Source organism: Durio zibethinus, chromosome 9 (assembly GCF_047325235.1).
Source record: "Durio zibethinus cultivar Kanyao isolate XHJ-2024 chromosome 9, ASM4732523v1, whole genome shotgun sequence".
Classification (NCBI taxonomy): domain Eukaryota; kingdom Viridiplantae; phylum Streptophyta; class Magnoliopsida; order Malvales; family Malvaceae; genus Durio; species Durio zibethinus.
In genome coordinates, this window is record NC_143170.1 from 6,716,875 (window position 1) to 6,736,082 (window position 19,208).

General features: G+C 34.1%; 4 protein-coding genes across 12 annotated transcripts; 3 read left to right on the top strand and 1 right to left on the bottom strand.

Annotated features, from left to right (window-relative positions):
• The first annotated feature begins 4,814 nt into the window (after nt 1-4,814).
• Nucleotides 4,815-10,470, top strand: LOC111310049 (uncharacterized). Of its 5 annotated transcripts, none has more exons than XM_089765742.1 (6): nt 4,815-5,024; nt 6,450-6,575; nt 6,684-6,779; nt 7,002-7,148; nt 8,429-8,609; nt 8,963-10,470. In XM_089765742.1, exons 1-6 carry the CDS (start codon nt 4,941-4,943, stop codon nt 10,180-10,182), a joined length of 1,854 nt encoding a protein of 617 aa, XP_089621868.1. In that variant the 5' UTR covers nt 4,815-4,940; the 3' UTR covers nt 10,183-10,470. The 5 variants fall into 5 exon arrangements, with proteins under 5 accessions (XP_089621868.1, XP_089621869.1, XP_089621870.1 ...); XM_089765743.1 differs by having other exon boundaries at nt 7,047-7,148; XM_089765744.1 differs by lacking the exon at nt 6,684-6,779.
• A 328-nt stretch (nt 10,471-10,798) lies between these two features.
• Nucleotides 10,799-11,967, top strand: LOC149516761 (uncharacterized). The gene is made up of 4 exons (XM_022909201.2): nt 10,799-10,978; nt 11,068-11,234; nt 11,327-11,534; nt 11,737-11,967. Exons 2-4 carry the CDS (start codon nt 11,085-11,087, stop codon nt 11,811-11,813), a joined length of 435 nt encoding a protein of 144 aa, XP_022764936.2. The 5' UTR covers nt 10,799-10,978; nt 11,068-11,084; the 3' UTR covers nt 11,814-11,967.
• Nucleotides 11,968-12,461: 494 nt separating this feature from the next.
• On the bottom strand, nt 12,462-15,362 carry LOC111310129 (uncharacterized). The gene is made up of 7 exons (XM_022909288.2): nt 15,213-15,362; nt 14,286-14,473; nt 13,999-14,139; nt 13,512-13,620; nt 13,359-13,420; nt 12,828-12,931; nt 12,462-12,692 (listed from the first exon to the last, which is right to left on the bottom strand). The coding sequence occupies exons 2-7, from the start codon at nt 14,376-14,378 to the stop codon at nt 12,590-12,592; spliced, it is 612 nt and encodes a 203-aa protein (XP_022765023.2). The 5' UTR covers nt 14,379-14,473; nt 15,213-15,362; the 3' UTR covers nt 12,462-12,589.
• Nucleotides 15,363-15,534: 172 nt separating this feature from the next.
• On the top strand, nt 15,535-19,113 carry LOC111310085 (protein phosphatase inhibitor 2-like). Of its 5 annotated transcripts, none has more exons than XM_022909236.2 (5): nt 15,535-15,642; nt 16,682-16,735; nt 17,502-17,611; nt 17,788-17,964; nt 18,653-19,113. In XM_022909236.2, the coding sequence occupies exons 1-5, from the start codon at nt 15,557-15,559 to the stop codon at nt 18,874-18,876; spliced, it is 651 nt and encodes a 216-aa protein (XP_022764971.2). In that variant the 5' UTR covers nt 15,535-15,556; the 3' UTR covers nt 18,877-19,113. The 5 variants fall into 5 exon arrangements, with proteins under 5 accessions (XP_022764971.2, XP_022764964.2, XP_022764986.2 ...); XM_022909229.2 differs by having other exon boundaries at nt 15,536-15,642; nt 17,499-17,611; XM_022909251.2 differs by having other exon boundaries at nt 15,555-15,642; nt 16,690-16,735; nt 17,499-17,611.
• The last annotated feature ends 95 nt before the right edge of the window (nt 19,114-19,208 follow it).

Consider the following 19,208-nt stretch of genomic DNA (forward strand, 5'->3'; position numbering starts at 1 on the left):
CTAAGCAATTTATAACCTAATAAATATGCTATGAAAAATGAAGATAGTGAGACCAACAGTATGGGACTTAAAAATCAAATCCAACAGAACGGTGCACAAGGAAATATATGATTATTATAGAGTAGAAGGGAAACTAAGAACTGATAAAATTCAGTTGCTGATTGATTTTTAATGTAAGATATATAAAAATTTATGAGTTTGACATGTAAACATTCCAACGTTTAACTCACCTCGTTTAAGCTGTTTTAAGTCCACTTCTCTGAAATTTTGCAACAAATCAATAACAACTACCAACTTCCTGCTTCACCCTGTTTGCTCAAGATCAATAACCGAATCAGGATTTCAATTTGAGGGGATGACAATCTTATATCCCCATTCGCCCCTAGTTCCGTCCATGTTCAATATTTCAGAGCAACCCCAAAGCCCAATACTTCCAAATTCTCAAACATATAGCGGGTCAAATATGGGAGTGGAGTCCTTTGTTAATTTGATTTTAGACTTTAATCAATGCAAGAAGATAACATAAGTAATCAGGCAGCCTTAAAAGTCAAATGCTCGAGACAAAGTAAGCTTAAAAACAATTGGAACTCGTCAAATCTCAAAGTATTCTTCCCTGACGTCATTTCCACGTTTTTGTTAACAGAGTAGCTTGCCCGCTGATAACACCATTTTGGCTATAAACATACAGGACGCATAATTTTTCTTTCTTTACTTTTGGTCTTCACCTATCTTATTCTCCAAGATGCCTTACTGGCTCAGGCAATCTGTTTTGGAACTTTGCTATATTGTCTTTCTCCCGATGGAAAATGATAGAATCATAAAATACTATCGTATTTGGTTTTTCTCAACAAACACATACAACAGTAACAGGAGATGCATGAACATTGGCAAATGCATATATAATGATAAAAGCTCCAAATTGCTTTATTGTCAACATGTTTTTTAAACAAAAAGAAAACTCTAATAAAAGAATTTAGCAGTTCGTTAGCATAAACAATACACAAGTGGTACCCTGGTAGGGACTTCTTCCAGAAGTCAACCTTTGACATTTTGGAGATATATACAGAAGATACGAGTGCATCAAAGGTATTATGGAGAATTCTGAATTTTTAGTCCTTGAAATGTTAAAGTTTTGCTCGTCACATGTCAGCTGAATCCTTTATATATAGACTTCTAGGCTACCAACACAGACAAACAAGAAAAACACCTTTGTTTCCTCTGCCATTAGATTCTCTTCTTCTTTTCTCTTTCCCCACCATGAGAGCTCAAAGCTCTCTATTCATTTTTCTTACTTTTTTTGTTATCCTAGGATTTATTCGAGTCACCAGTTGCCGATATATCAACCAAGCAACCAGTAAAGAAATTGATCAAAGATTGAGAGACAAGTATTCTCCCATATTCCTAAGAAGCTTTTCTGCCATCCATAGCCTTGGGAAGCCTGGAACCAGCAAAATGATCAGCTTACTGCACGCAGTTTCACATCGACTTGTCCCTGGTGGACCAAACCCACTTCATAATTGATTGTGTCTGGTTGTAACAAAATTCCATTTCTTCTCCAAGATAATAGAGATACAGAACAGGGCCTTTCTTACCATTTTCAGTTTAAGAGCTAGGTTTTCTGTTGATCAGAGTTTGTTATCCTTTTGAACTTAAAACTATATGTGCCTGAGTTTATACATAAATATAGGCGTCAAATTAGCTGCCATCTCATGACACGGCGTAATTCGGTATGATATAGGTTGTGCAAGCATGATCCATTGCTATAATCACAGGCCATATTAAGTATGATTTATATACTTGTATCATATTGGGTTAGACATTTTAAGTCTATTGAACTAACAAGGCATGACTTATTAAGGATTAGTGTCAGCATGTGTGGCACATGAGCTGACATAGCACGACTTATTAACACTAATATATTGTATTGCGTTTGCTCATAAATGTTACAAATGAATTTTGTTTATTGGTCCTTAGTTGTATTTCATATTATTCTTATCATATGATGACATTTTTTTGCCTTTTTGATACTTTATGTTTGTAATTTATAAAAATTAAATTGTATCATTAAATATTCTTATAAAGTATTTAAACTATTAGTAGATAAAGTTATAATTTTTCCTTTTGATTTATCATTTTAAAAGAATTATGAAATGTATATTTTTTAAAGATTAATTATGAAAAAATAAAAAATAAGCCAGACCACATTATAGGAATAAATCATCATTTGGTGAAAATGAAAAATAAAAAAAATAATATGATTTATATATTTTTAAAAATTTAGAGATATAATATTAGTATTTATTAATTTTCACATATTATTTTGATAAAATTTTTAACTTTTGTATATAAATATACATATTTTATCAAATTATATGAATTATGCACTACACGTATTAATTTTATATATTAATTTTTAAATATAATTAAAAAATGTTAAAATTTTAAAAAACTATTAATAAAATTGTACTTGAATTGATATAGTACAAAAAAAATACATACTAAGCATGACATGATCCATAAGAATTATAATTATATATTTGTTTAATCATACTCTTAATCTTTAAGAATCATATAAATACAACATATTAAATAATAATAATAGATTGATCCAACTTATTAACATATAAATTAATGTTTTAATAAATCATGTCAATGCAGCATGATTCATTTGATAGCTCCATAACGAAGTGCAGCAGGTTTCTATAGACCTATGAACATTTCCTCAGTCTGATTCTTCATGGATGTCATATCACCAGTTATGCTTAGATAAATACAAATTAGCTAATTTTCTTGACTCTCAAATTATTTTCCTCTAAATTTCTGTGTGCCTTACGACACGTTTCCTTGCCGTCAACGAATTTGATCTTTTACTCTTTAGAAGGAATGAGTTTGGGCCCTTTAACAACATTGCAGTTGACTTGAAAGCACATTTAGAAATGTTAGTGGATTAGAAGATGCTGAATCATAAACCCTAAACTCAAAATTGATCAAATGGGAAAAAGTTTTATGGCACTAGGGTAATCTCATATCTTGGCAGTTTCCGAATCTTATAAACTTTTGCTTTTCTTTACCATGCTGTTTCAATCTTTCGAACTTCTTAGTTTGGATTCCTAAATTCATATGTGTTTGTGTTTATTTTAAATTTTTATGTATTTAATATTATAAGTTTTTGTTATATTTATGTTAATTTCTATTTAAACTTTTTATTTATTTAATATTGTAAGAAATATTTTAAAATTTTTATTAAAAGTATTTTTACATATAGAAAACATTACCTTTATATTAAATAACAAATTTTAAGTAAATATATTATATAATAAATTTGTCCCCCATCGAAGAAAAATCTTGAATCCATCTATGCAAATACAAAATTATAAATCTATGATAGTCTAAACTTGAAACACCCAAAATGTAGACATGATTAATTTGACCATGCATATTTGATAATTTCATGCGAATAAAGAATAATTTTAATAAAAGTTAATTTGAATTAAAACTGTTTAATCTACTCAATAGCCTAACTTTAACTGTGAAAATAACTCTAAATTAATTGAGGAGAGAGAGTCAAAGAGTAAATTTTCTTCAATTCTAAGAACACTCCCTTCTAATTCTAATTATGATTAAGCTTTCAAGAATCAAAACTTTAAATCAATTAAATATAAAATCAAAAAATTACCTTAAGTATAAAATAAAAAAATTTTGAAACTTGATAAATATTGAATAAGATCACACCATCACGTGTAAATCGAAAATAAAATAATTTATCACATGATAATTTTTTTAAAAAATATGAAGTAAGAATAACAAAGTAAATGTTTAATTTTGATATCATATTAAATATTTAATCTAAACTAATTAATAAATAAGTAAAAAAATTTAACGTAATTATAAAACAATAAAAAAAACTTAAAATTTAACTGATTAGAATAATTTAACAGATATAAATGAAGTAAGATGCATTTGACAATTCAAATTTTCATTGAATTGAAAGATGATTTGAAGCTTTAATTGATCTTATTCAATGTAAAACTTAGTCAAAGATTTTCCTTAAACATCCTTTGAGCTCGAATAGTTTTTTTTTTTTTCTTTTTCTTATAATAAATTCAAGTTGAATCTTCTTAAGGAAACTAGGCTAAGGATAGTTAAGAGATTAGGCAAGATCTGGGTTTTGGGCCCACATCCTTTACACATTTTCAATCATAGGAGTCCATTGGGGCAAAGAGGCCCATCTTCAACTGAAGTACTGGACACATCACTGACTCGGTAGATAGACACCGATAAGAGTGCGAAAGTACTAGACGACAAACTCACGACTCCCAAATCTATGCGGAGAAATCATTCCCTACTTTCAAACCACACGATAAAAAAAAATTCAAAGTGTGTCAACGGCCTTCGTAATTCTGATCGGACGATATTGGACCAATCTCATCCCGTTTTCTCCACCAAATCACTTCCCTGCCTGCCATCATTGATTGTGGATACACCATTATCATTATGAATATCCATAAATAAGTTCGTATTTGACGACAACAGGGACAGTTTGGTCCAAAGATTACAACCCAACGAAGCGACTGTCACGTAATCTTAACGCTTCACCACTTCACATTTGACTGCATTTGACAGGTAAAAAATTTTAAGATAAGAAGAGAACTGAAGGAATATGCTGTTTCCTGCTAATACAAAACCGTAGGGTAGGAGAGGACACGTTTCAAACATATCTCCAATTAAACACAGGAAGTTCGGCAACACGTGGTTTCTGAGGAAACCCTTTTGTCTGAATTTACACTTTCACATTTTTTTTTTTAATTTTTTTTGAGGCTTTTGACTCTCATTGAGGCACAAACATAATAAAGAGAAACACCCATTTATTCATTTTTTCCTTCTTCTTCTTTCCCTTGTTGCCGGAAGTTGTTAGCGTGAGGTTGAGACTTGTTAAAAAAATGGAGGACCAGCAAAGTGATGACTGGCTACCACCTGGATGGAAAGTGGAGGCGAGACAGAGAAGGAGTGGTAAAAAAGATAAGGTAAGTGTAAATTGGTTATTTCAGTTAATAAAAAAATCCCAGTTTCAAAATTCTACCTATTTCTAGCTGTTTTGTTTGATATTGAGGTCTTAGCTTTAGGAATGTAAGATCCTTGGTTTGTTTTACCTAAGTTTACTTCTGGGACTTGAATTTTGTGTTTCTGTCTTTTTTTCTTTTTTGCTTCATTAGTAGTTGGTATTATTATTTTGTGTTATAAGTTTATAGCATGAAAAAGATAAGATCTTTAACTTCAACTGTAAATTTCTTCCTGATTTGACCATTGTAAATGCTGTATTTAACACCTTCAATAATAATAATAATAATAATAATAATAATAATAATAATAATAATAATAATAATAATTATTATTATTATTATTATTATTATTATTATTATTATTATTATTATTATTTAGTTTTCCCTCTTTTTTTGTGGATAGGTTAGATAAGAACGGTTTTCCTTCTCTGCTTGAGCGCTTGTATAAAGTAACAACTATTTTATGCATTTGGTTGTAATTGTTGGAGCCTTGGAGGGTTTATGATGCAGGAATTATTGGTTAATGGAGAGGTTTAGTGGATGCTAACTTGTTTCATTTTTAAGGAAACAAATGCTTCTGTTCTGGATAACTTGTGTAAAGCTTTAGGTGGACTGTGAATTTCTTGAACTTATTGAAAATCAAATTTGTGAGAGATTAGGTTTTGATAGAAAATCAAATCATTAGAAAGTAAATGTGTGCACCATCGTCATATCACTCACATAATATACTGATTGTTATATATCACATAATATACTGATTGATAAACTAAAATAGTAACTAGAACAATGTTGAATTGGAAGAGTTTTGAGAAGGAAAAAACTGATTTTCACGATCTTGGAGATATAGAAGTCAACTGTAAAAGGTGTCCTTCTAGTGCCCTTCTGCATTGCGCATGCTTGATGATAGATCTCCAATGACATGCGGGATGCCTTGTGAGAAGAATTTTTATTAGAGTTCTGAGATGCATTTAACTGCCCTTTATCCATTTATCTTCGTCTTTATCTGGAGCAGAGGATGCTTTTCTATAATCTACCTTTCTCTTTCTTCCTGTAAGATAATAGGAGATCAAACAATATTGTGTTCAAGTGAGGGGTAAATACTTGTATATGTTATGCTTCCTTTTCATAATCTTTATTTGCTGCCAGTTTCTTCAGTATAACACATTGGATCCACCTGCATACATCAATATTCTTCTCTGTATTCAATTGTCTTGTACATGTTTATTTGTTTTGGCATAGCAGTACTTCTGAATTATTTCTCTTCTTGATTTCTGAATACTAGTTGAGAGTTATGGTGGATGCATCAAACAAATAAAACATCTTATTGGCAACAACTCTTAATGCAAGATGATCCATTCAAAGCTTACATGACATTTGGGCTTATTGCAGTGTTACTATGCTCCCTGTGGTGAACTTAGATTCTTTTCCAGGGCAGAGGTGTCTCGCTATCTTGACAATTGTGGTTCTAAAACAGAAGAGAAGGAAAAAGGCTCTGGCAAGCAATCTTCAAAAAATGTCTGCTGATGAATCTGCACTTTGCCTTTTGTTTATAACTTCATATGTAGATTTTTGCCAAAATTTGTTGTATAAACAAGAAAATTTTTTATTGTTCAAGCAATATAGATTACGGTTGAGAAGGCTGCAGCAGAAGGGTTACCTCCAGGATGGACTAAGGAAGTGAGGATAACAAAGAGGGCAAATAGAGTCAGAAAAGATCCAGTATTAAAACCTTTTTTTTTCTTATATTTGTCTACATGCTTTCTAAGAAATATTACCGGTATTTTATTGTGAACATCCTTGTCCTGTGACTCCTGTCATAGTCATGAACATTGATTGGTGTTGGTCGGCGATCTTTCAGTTATTGTTGCTTTGAAATTGATTACTTGCCTTGCCTATTAGCTTTTGGTCACTGCTACATTAAGTGATATTTAATTTCTGCAGTTTTACACTGATCCTGTGAGTGGATATGTATTTCGTTCCATGAAGGATGCACTTCGTTATGTTGAAACTGGGGAGCTTGGAAGGCTTGCATTCAAGCCTAAGGACAAAGGCAGCAATGATGAGGACTTTGAAGATGATAATATCTGTGTATGTATAATCATGTTTGGTTTCTCCAAGTTTCTATATTTGCATTTCTCAGTTAATTCTATATAAAACTTTGCTCATCTATAGTCCCTCTATTTTTTAATTTTCCTGTTTATACTTATCAGTCAATTGGATTTATCAGTCAATTGGATTTATCAGCAGTACTCTTTTACGTTTGGTTATTTTCAACTATACTCTAGCCCAAGTCTTAGGATGATGGAAATTTGTATTGAAATGCACACTCTGCCTTTAGAAAATTGGGATAAACATAATGATGCCACTCCTGTGAACGGTTAATGATTTACATGTATTGGCTACAACCTGCTGTAAATAGTTGCAGTAAGAAATCTGTGAGACAAGTTCTTGCATTTCACCCAGCGTATGAAGTTGAAAATCAAGTTAATATTTTGTCTTATTACGGGTTTTCCTAAAATTGAAATTCTCTTGGAGCCATTGGTTTGTACCTTTCTCTTGATGATTGGATTATGCTTTGGGTGTGTATGTCTGGAATCGATGTATATGTATATGGATGTTTGTGTGTAATTATATACATTTTTGGTGATTTCTTTTGTACATCTTGGATGCATATGCTTACACATATTTAGAGCCTAAATTATGTGACTATGAGAAATTATGATTCAGCAAGGCTTCTAAACCTTGAAAGCACCTAGACTTGAAGTTAGTCCACAAGTACACTAGAGACATTAAAGCTTTTCATGGTTGAATTTCTTTATTCTTAGACTGCTTCTTCACCTTCTTGTCAATCATTTCTGTTGAAGTAGTGGGGCTAATGCTCCTTAATAAGAGCATACAGTTATCAAGAAACCAGCTTGTGCTGCTTGAATGTTGCCTCTTTGTCTCTTTGAAATGATAATGATTGTCAGAATCCAGTTGCAGACTTGCAGAAATACGTCAACAGTCAAAATGGATGACATGTTAAAATGAGATGGACTAGTTTTTCATCAGATCCTTTTCATCTGGTCAATCTTTATTTTAGGATTCTGCAGAAGTCCATGTATCCAAAACTTTGGTACCATCATACAATGCCACTTAAGTTGACATCTGATGTAGATATATATAACCCTTCAAGTTCAAGACTGAAATAACCAATCACTTCAAAGATTTGCCTTATCTATTGAATGGTGTCACCCTAAATTAGTGCTTGTAGCAGCATTTATATCTCTTTCCTCAAGAAATTGTTCTCAGGTGGCCTATCTGGATATGAATTATGTAAAAAAAAAAAAAAATGACCTGTTCTTGATATTTTTTCCTCCGTCCTTTAGGAGCCTGCAATTGTCGAGGGACAGAAGGTAGCTGTGAATGGAACAACTGATGAAACTGAGAAACAGAGTGCAGAACAGGTTTCAAATTTGAGTGGGAGAATAAAGGAAGAAGAGATGCTTACTTCTGCCAGTACAGGAGGACAGACATCCCTCTCTAAACGCACTCCTGATCAGCATAAAGGTTTAAATTTATGATCACCTGAAACTCTGGTTAATGTCATTGTTATTCTTTCCCAATAATTGATGTTTCTCTTCATTTTTCATTTTGCTTTATCTCTTATCTTATCATTTTTAGGGAGGTGGATCCAGAGTTCTATGGTATTGTTCTAATGAGATATGATCCGAAATTCTGAACAAGTTGATATGGAACATTTGGTGAACATATAATTGAACAAGATATATTGTTTAATCTTTGGTAATAGATTGTTTGATGTTGAAAGTTGGGGTGTTGTATTCAACTGATATGCTTATTGATGACATTGGATAGAGTAATGCATCTGATCTAATTTCTCTTTCATGCAACCGCTGGAGTAGGTGCTGAATTGAGCAGCTTGATCCTGTCAGAAGCTAAAGGCTCTGAGCAAATAGGAGTAAAAGATTCTAAAGAAGGTGTGCATGCTTCAGGCAATGTAGTCGGAGTTCTCTTAGATAAACAGTCTAGAGAAAATGGAATGACAAAGGATGAAACTGAAAAAACCCAAGAGGGAAGGGGCAAGACCAAGCTTAAAAAAGCCCTTAATATTCCTCGACGAGCTTCCAAGCGACTTGCTGGTGTTGCACTTGATCCAACACCAGAAATAAAAACTACTAGAGCTCGCCGATCTTCAATTAAGCAATTAAGTGAAATAGTACCTGATGCAGCTGAGAATTCTTTCCCTGTTAGCTGTATCCATAGGGCCTCCAAACAGCCTGATCAACTTGAGTCTGCTCTGGAAACAAGCTTCGCCTTTGATGCTTCTAAGAGTAAAGAACTGATACTGGCACCAAATAACATTCTTTCTCCTTGGGACATGCTAGCAGTGAACAGTCATGTTGGAAATTTAGAAACAAAAGATGATGAAGATAAAGGTGTTTTGCCTCTGGGGAATGCTGCTAATCCAGGAGTACATTCTGGAAAGGTTGAACGTGATAAAGCTAGTGACGTGCTAGGATCCCTTGTTGATATGCCTCTTGCAGATTTATGGACAGATCCATGCATTGCGTTTGCCATTCAAACGCTCACTGGAATACCCTGTGATACTCCAAAAATCTCTGAGTCAAACAGTAGTAAAGTTCCAGGGGTTCTGGCTACTCCAGAAGTTCATGCTGAAAGGGATGAAAATGGATATAGGAGTGTTGAAAAACATGATTGTGGTATCAATATGCCTATAGCAGACCCGGCTATTCAGAAAGAACATGCTGGAAAGGTTGAAAAAGGCCAGAAGACTGATGAGACACTTTGGCCATCCCTTGATATGCCGATGGCAGATATATGGGCAGACCCTTGCATCGAATTTGCAATAAAAACTCTCACTGGGGCAATTCCCGTTGAGTACGATCTGGAGAATCAGGATTATTTTAAGCAGCAACCGAGCTCTTCACTGACCCAATCCAGTAATCACTTTACCCTGCCAGATGTTGGTATAGATAACTTCTCCCAAACTGATTTCTTATGCCAGCAATATGATGTCACAGAGAAATCTATGTCTAAAGAACATGCTATTATAAATCCTATATTTAATTGTACTCATAGTCGCAGTGGAGGGAGGCCATGAATGCTGAAGGCTATCATCATCTTCTGTGTATAGTTCAGGAAACTTGCTAGAATTTAGAATAGACTACTAACCTTGTAACATTTCCTTCTATGTTTCATTGTTTCACATTGCAGTATAATTGTTGTTTCCCACTTGGGTACACATAGTTGTAGAATGAGGTTTGCATCGTTAAGCCCACTAGTTAGCTTGGCAGTAAGACATTTTGTGGAATTTGTAGTTAGATACTAAACTGTAGTGCCAATGTATGACTGCTCTGCTTTCTTGATTATCATTTTTTCCCCTTCCTAATTGGTGTTTAATTGCCACTTCTACCCATGAAATGTGGTAAATATTTCTTCAAACCTTTAAATTTCATCAAATTTATTTGAAACTTGTAATCTAAATTTGCTTAACAAAGCCAAAACTATTCTTTTTACTGGCAAAGCCAAACCTAAGGTTTAATTTTTTTTAATGTATAATTGTAAGTTATAAAATGAGAGTGTTTTTTTTTTTTTTATTCATTCATAAATTTTGTTATACCCAATTTATTATTCTAATTTGAGATTTTCCGTGATGGTTCTAAGTTTTAAACATTAAATGCAAGAAACCTTTTAAATCCACAATAAACAAACCAAATCGTTAGAAAAAAACACATGCACACACACAACTTGAAATCTGATACTCAAACAACGTCGTTTCAATCGTAAAATCGGTGCAGACAAAACGTGTTTCCTTATTTTCTGTCGAAGCGTCCTCCAACTTAAGACCCGCGACATTCGGGTTGTTGCTTTTCGCTATCAAATTGAAATTCGTCGAAGTAAATGTTCCCTAATTCTCTTGTGAAGAGAGGAATTTTCAATGAATCCGATCATAATTATTACTAACTCATCGCTGTCGTTTTTGCAGATAAAGTGAAAAAAAGAATGCAGATCCAGGTAAAATGTAGCTGTGGAGCAGAGAACTGCCCTGAATGGGCAATAATCGAATTGCAAGGCGTGGTTGAAGTGCAGCCTTCCTTCCAAGATTCTCTCCAAAACCTACGAATCGGACAGCTTTGCCGCCCTTCTTCCCAGGTTCTTTCTTTTTTTTTTTTAGATTATTACTGTAATAGTACTAATTAAAAATCTCATTGACAGACAGACCCTTATGTTAAATAAATCCGCAGGAGAATTACACTTTCACGGTCGGGTATCATGAATTAACAGGCTCAAAAGTGGCCCTGAAGAAGCCCATGTTGGTTCTCAAGAAAATCAAGTGCATGGGCACCGACCAAAGTGATGAGGCTACTTCTTCATCAAGGGTGGAGCTCGATGTTGTTGGAATAATTCGCCACAAGATTTTGTTCAAGAACAGGCCCAAGGCCTTGATTTCTGGTTAGCTATTTGAACATTTTCGTTTTAAACTTGCCGAATAATTTCTGAAAATTTTAAACTTTTAACCATTTGGAGTTTTTGAGGTGGAAACAAAAACCATGAAAATGACATAGAGAACCTAATCAAGCATGGATGTTTTTTGTGTTCTTTTGCTGGAGAAGTCTGTCTAACATCTCCTCACTTTGTTTGTCGATTTGAACAGGACCACAGCCTGTCGTTAAGGGAAAGGCTAATGCTGCAGCAGCTGCTACACAAAGCAATCAGTATGAAATCCAATGACGGTATTTTGGACAATTAGAGCAGTTTAGTTTTGTAAGAGGTGAATCAATTTGTGGGGTAATTCGAATTGTATCTAACTCTAACTTTCTAAAAGTCAGCTAAATTATGTTCCTTGGTGCTTCTATGTTATGAAATGCTGTCTTTTGCCCCTTGATATTGTTGGATGTAATTTTCTTGTTTGGCAAATGGTGTTTGGAGGTTAAAATGATGCTTGAGAGGGAGCTGTTTGAAGTTAGCCTTGAAGAGTTTTATGAGAGAACAAATAACGGTATTGCCAAAAAGTGAGCGAATGATTACCAACAAAATAATTTGCTCTAATGAGTTGGTTAATGGTTCACTCACTCCTAGGTTCACTGGTTACCTTAGTTACTTAGCATTGCCCCTTGATCGTCACGGTCAATACTCATCTGTGCTTTGGCATCTAAATAATGTGCTTACTCCCTACTGCGTGCAAAAACAGTTCAACCAAGACCCATTTGGATGAATGAGAACTCCTTTCAAATTGAATTCTTTTCTCGTATAAAATAGCATCTTTTACAATTAGTATGAATGAGAATTAAGAAGCCATTTCAATGGCAAGAACTTGCAAGACTCATTAAGTATAATCTGAATTTCACACATCATTAAAACAATAGAAAAAAGCATAACTTGGCAGAGGATGGAAAAAATTGATTAACTTTTAATCAATATAAAATCCAATGTCAACCCTGATTTATTTACAGAAGATACAAAAACAGGGCAAAGCAACTGCAACTTGGTATCTTTCCCTTTAAGCTCTAAGTAGGACCGGTTACACCTGCTCGAATTCTCAACGTCTCAGTTCTTTTGCTTCTCTCCATTACTTCAACCAACCACTCCACAGCTTCTTTAATCCCCATCCTGCAGTTAAAAAAAACAAAAATCTTATATGTTTATATCTTCTGTAAACTTAAGGTAAACTTGAAAGTTATAATGACAGGCAGACAAATGGAGCCCAAACTTGACGAACACAAGATTTTCATGAATAAAACTTACCCATCAAAAGCAGAAACAGCCTCAAACATGTAAGCCCTTTCATCCAATTTTTTAAGATCCAGATATTGGGCAAGTTCTTCAGCTGATACAGCTTCAGAGAGATCCTGCAATGAAGCACAAGTGTTAAAAACAGTGACTACAGTCCACTCAAATTCAAAACAGGAGATAGAAGAAAATCTTGACCATACCGTTTCTCATAAAGAATAAAAGGAAAGCAGATATAACAGTTACAAAGCTCAAGATCTTTCCATTTTGTGGAACACTTTTTCCTTTGCCCCCTTCTTTCTAAATGCTAAATAAAGTTCATTCAGGCTGACATGAAACCAGATATTTCCAAGTCCAAAAGGCATAAAAATGCCACAGGTAAGGTACTAAATGCAGAAATAAACAAGAATGATTTTAAGGAGAGATATATAATATGCAGCAAGGATTTTTCATTCATGTTTTGAAGAAAAAGGGAAGAATTTTCACTGTCAAATAAAAATATAAGTAACTAGGATTTTGGGGATTTGGGATTGGGACTAACGGTACCTGCTTGTTTGCTAATATCAGGAGAGGGGCTCCCTGCAGATCCTCATGTCTAAGAACTTTCTCTAGATACAAAATAGAAGGTATTACTAATATAATACCCTGGCACTATAACAGCATAAGCCCCATATCATTAAACAACTAGGCATTACTTACCAAGTGCAGATTTTGAATCTTCAAAACGTGAAGGACAAGCAGCATCCACTACGAATATCACAGCATGCGCCTCTTCATAGTATTTCTCCCAAATTGAGCGAAGACCAGGCTAGGAAAGATAGGAAAAAAAAGTCACATTTGGGCTTGCTTTGAATGTATGTTTTTTGCATAACATTACAGTTAAAACTACAAAATCAAATGCTAAGGCTTTAGCATCAAACATTGCAACTGTATATTGTCAGTTTAACTCCCTTATATACATCTCAATAATAGTGGAACAAGGTGCTTTGAGTTTGAGAAGTTCTATTAAAAACACATTGCAGCAAAATAAGTGAACAGACCGAAAGCTTTCAATTGCACAAAAGTTAGAAATAGCATTCAAAGAGCATAAGTTATATGTGCATTCAAATCACCATAGTAAATAATTAAAGAAATATCTTCTGTTTTTGCGTTTGTGTGTGTCTGTATGCATTCCAGTTCCACTTACCTGGCCTCCCAGGTCCCAGAATACAAGTTTCGTATTTGACACTTCAATCCGACCAATATTAAGTCCCACAGTTGGAACAATTCGATCAGGTGGTAGGCCTTCCAAGTTTGAGTATACGGTCTTCAACTTCTCTAACAAAGTCTAATTTACAAATAACAAAAGAGATTAGTGCTGAAACTTTTAGCAAATAGTTCAATATAGATGAAGTCTACACAGTCAGTAATTATCTGTCAGGGCCCAATAGAAGATTGATTTTAAAACCCAAGAGATAAGTTTAGAGACATTACTGTTTTCCCAGCCTTGTCGATTCCAAGAATGAGTACATGAAACTCTGTCTTACTAAATAGGTACTTCCAAAATCCATAAAAGAGTGAGAACATCTCTGCCTTTTTTACTCTTATCAATTATTTGTTCCTACCGACCTTCAAAACTAAAAATAACTGTCTCTTGTTGTCATAATTTACAGTCCCGACTCCTGAAAATAGAAGTGAGTCAATATTACAAGGCAAACAAGAAGAATTAATTAAAAGATAAAAGCTAGCAGAGTCAGATACAAATAACCCAGCCAAGTTAAGTCATCGACAGATTGTTCAATGTCCTAGTTTTCATTGCTCAAGTTATTTCAGCAACAACTCTTATAATCTAAGTCATCGATAACTTGTCCGGAAAACATTTCAGAAGCATTCTATTCAGCGAATTATCAGCAAAAAACAACTTTTCCTTTTACAGTTTTTCCTACTATTCAATCAAACTTCTCAAGATGCCACTAACATTCAACATTCACTGTTTCCTTCCAAAAGATTAACATGCCAAATCTAACAGAATTAACAATTAAGATGCCACGAATGAATCTCTTCAAAAATTTAAACTTTAAATTTGTAAGGAAATCAAAATTAAAATTGACAATAACTATGAATGAACTGGATCCAATTGAGCACTGGAAAGATAAGCCTGAGATCTCATCTCATAGAACAAAAAGAAAACCAAAAGTTGAAATATGAATTCAGTATAGCAGATGCGTAGATTAGAAGAAAATTAACAGCTTTGCAAGATTTAAAAAAAAAAAAATCAATGACGAGAACTACCGGATCAAAAGTGAAAAAAGTTGTCAAATATTTAGGTATAAGAAAAAAGAAAGAACGAAGAGCTTAGATCCAAAGAAAGTCACAGTAAAGCAAAAAAAATTTCCAAGAAATATGACAAAAAATCCTTACTTTCGACGGAAACAATCGCAGGATTCTGACTACTCCTGCCGTTAAGCCCTTTAAAAAATGAGAGCTGCTGCTGCTTCTAATTGGCAACGAAATCCCCTTTATGTTTTTCCTTGACAATTTTTGGCTGCCTGGGTGCCTCAACATTCATATTCCAGTGTTGCCCTTGGGCCATGTCAATGGACCACAAGTCGCTTTCTTGGCAAGATCTAGGGCGATCGTTAAAACTTATGACTCTGACGTCAATGTAAAAGTCAAACAAACAGAAGGTGGCGGTAACTCCATTGCATACGAATTCAACCCGTAATTGGGGTAAAAGGGTAGAATCGGGAAAACGAAATAATAAAATGTCAAGAAACGAGAAAAATAGTAAGGCTGACCCCAAAAACAACATTTTCGCGGAACTTTGCTACTCGAGAGGAGCGATCGAAAGGTACAAATTTCTCTCGCAAATTCCTTTTTCCTTTTTTTTGACGTGTAATTTAAATTCTTTCGGTGGAAAGAGAAAGAAATGGATATCTTTTTTGGATTGTTGATGATTGTTGGAGTTAATTTGACCGTTTTCTTGTATTTATTCCTGCATTTTCTCATCAACCAAACTGAGTTATATAGGCTTATCCTTGGATTGAATTAATGGATTGGATTTAGTTATTTCTATATGGTTCATTCAATGGATTATTGCTTCGTTTTTATCCTGGGGTTTCGCCCTTCGCTTCACTGCCCTTCTGATTCTAGGTTTAATTACTTGCATATTGTTTTAATTAGGGATTTTTAGTTTATTAGTTGTGTAATCTATGCTTTCACTTTCGGTTTCATTCTCTTTTTTTCTTGACTCATAGAATAGGTCATTGGCTTAGGCACGGTCCATTTTGCTTGTAGGTATATTCTGCCTGTCCTTGTTTTCATCATTTTGGATTGTAATAACGGTAAACCTCAAATCATTGGGCTTATTAGGGTTTCCAATCGGGAATTGAGAGTCCCTGCAACTCAACAAAGCTAGTTAGAGTAGCTGATGAATATAGCCCTAGGATAATCAGATTTCTTTGCTGCCAGTAATTCTCACGATGAAGCTGCTGTCGGGAAGTTTTTTAGTTTATGTCAGGACAATTCTGTGTTATTTCTTCCTCTCATGGATACTATTAGCATTTTCTGTTATTGGGTTTGACATAATTTTCTCCTGAGTTTATCTAGTTATGCTTTTGACACAATTTGGTGTTATATCCTCTGCTCTTTACTAGTACCTAATTTCTCAATTTGTGTTTTTATCAAGTCCAAACATTGTTTTCCTTTCAACTCATTCAGGTTTGATTCTTTCTTCACTACTCTTATGTTTTGCATAAATAACAGCCTAGACAAGCTTGATTATAGCATGAATCAGTCATATCACTCTGTAGTAGATATCTGCATAATAGTTTACATGCTTTGTTTTCCATATATTAAAGTTTTGAGTAGTGATTATTATAACATTTCAGTGGATCAGGTTTATTGGAAGCTTGCTGTTGGCACTCGGGAGTTTTCCAGATGAAGTAATTCCTGATATCTTCTCATAATCTTTTCTTTCCTTTCCTTTTTTTTTTCTTCTGGAAGGATATGGATGGGATGTATGGTTGATTGGTGGTTAACTTGTAGATATTTAAATTGTTTTTCTCATTATTCTTGATATCATATGATAGGAAGTTATTGCTATGTTTGATGCATTTTCTTGCATTTTTTACAACCCCAATGTCTTCAGCTGCAGTTCTTAGCCTGTATTCTCCTTATTTAGGTTTCAGCTAAGTAGTTCTAGATATTGCTTTCTTTAGTATATTGACCATGCATATTGTTCATTTTAACGGAGAATGGATTGTTCAAATTACTTAATACATAAGGAATTTCTACATTTAAGAAAAGGCTCTTGAAAGTATTAGTTAATGGTTTGATATAACTGTAGCTGAGCCTATTGCCCCAGAAAAAAATGGGGTAAATGTTCCCATTTTAGTTATATATATGTTGTACTAAGTGGCAATGCACTATGTAGATGTAACTCTTTAACGAGGAAGGATATGGTAAACTCAGCTAGAAATCAGTGTCTTATCACTACCTTGATTAGGCTATGGCTGGAGTTCCAGTTTCTTGACTCGAGTGGTCAAGTATTAGCTGTTTTTCAGTTTATTCTCATTTTGCATTATATTTGCTTGTTTTTCTGCTTCCATTTTTATTCCAATATAGATTGTTGCTGAAGAAAGATTTGTAGTTTTTTATAGTTACTAGTTGTGCTTTGGATCTAATAATTCTTTGTTGGGGTAACAGTAGGCGTGTAAGATGGGATGAGGAAAATCTTGGGGAAATTGAAGCAAATAAACCTGTAAGGCAGAAAATAACTGAACCCAAGACGCCGTACCACCCCATGATTGATGATGATGGTATACTCATGATTTTCTTTCTGCAGAAGCTTATTCTTTTATGTTTGGATATGTGTGTGCATATTAGAGAATGGTGTTGGTCTAGTTTTGCTTTCACTTTATTTCTGCTTTTGGTGGGAATTTTTTCTGAAAATTGGGTTACATTTCTTACCATAAAATCTGAATTTTGGTTGTAGGGTCTTTGTCTCCAGCAAGACGTAGTTTCAACGATTATATTGGTGATGCCATGGATGCAGAAGAATTACGTTGTGCTTTGAAGGATGTCTCTTCCTCTAGTAGAAAAACAACTGGGCGCTCTGGTGGCTGGGCATCTTCTGAGGATGAGGCTGATCCTATGGATCACAAAGAAGAAGGTTTTTTTACAATCATTGCTTTTAAGTTGTCTTTTCTCCATAGCATATTGAAAAATGTTTTACTTTAAGTTGGTTAGCATGTCTAATGACTGCTTTATCATTCAAGGGTTAAAAGTGAGCGAAAATCATTGTCAGTGCAAATGATATAAGGTTTGCTCTAGTAGACAGCCTTTTGATGGGTAAAATACTTTCTTGTTTTTCCTAGTGAAATTCATCATCTCAAGAACTTTTTTCTTCTTTTGGGAGGAAGTGTGGGAGGCTGATTGTTTTAAATGGTCAGGCTTTACCTGCTGTTGTGTCTAGAAAGATTCATGATGTGAACATTATCGTTACGAGGGTTATAGATTCTAAACATATGCTTTCATGCACTGCTTGGAACTTTCCATCATTTCTTGTGCCATTTCTCTTAGTTCCGATCATTTGTATGATTCTTTTGGTGTTCTCTAATGCATTTGAACTTACTGAGAAAGTAAACAGAAATAAATGACATGTCTTAAATTTCATGTTATACCCAGTTCCGAACAATTATGAAGATTCAACACCTTACATTAAATGGCCAAAAAAAAAACCTTTCATTACGCTCCACCATCCCAATGTATCTTGGGTCTTTTAGGTCATCAATAGTTTACAATTTATTATCTTGTGTACAATCTGTGGTTGATGGTTTTGGTCTGTTCCATTTTGTCAGATTCTGAAACAGATCGGAATGGTATGAGTTTTAAGGAGCAACGAAAAGCACACTATGATGAGTTTTTGAAGGTAAAGGAACTGCGACGAAAGGGTTCTTTCCTTGAGGAAGAAGATGAAGATTTGGAGGGTGATTCATCTTCATCGTTAAGCTCTGCTGTCAAAGAAATAGGCATAGAGGAAGGTACTGCCCCTTTGCCTCGAAGTCCTGCTAATGGATTGTAGAAGTCATCCGACCAGTCTGAGACCTGAAGCTGACTCTTTTGACATCCTTCTGTGGTAGTTTGGTGTAAAAAAAAAAAAAAAACCACTTTGGGTTCTGTATTTTTCCATATTTGATTTCACCTGTACATAATTTTCCATAATTTGGCATGTTTATGTGAAGTCTTGCGCACCCTAACTTTTGCTCCTTGCAAATGAGCAAAATGGCAAGGTTTGGATATATATTCCGCTTTCCTCCCAGTAATTTGTTATTTGTATTGTATTTATTTTGTATTAAATGTGTTGAATATTTGAAAAAAATAAAATTTTATATCATAATTCAGTTTTGATATATC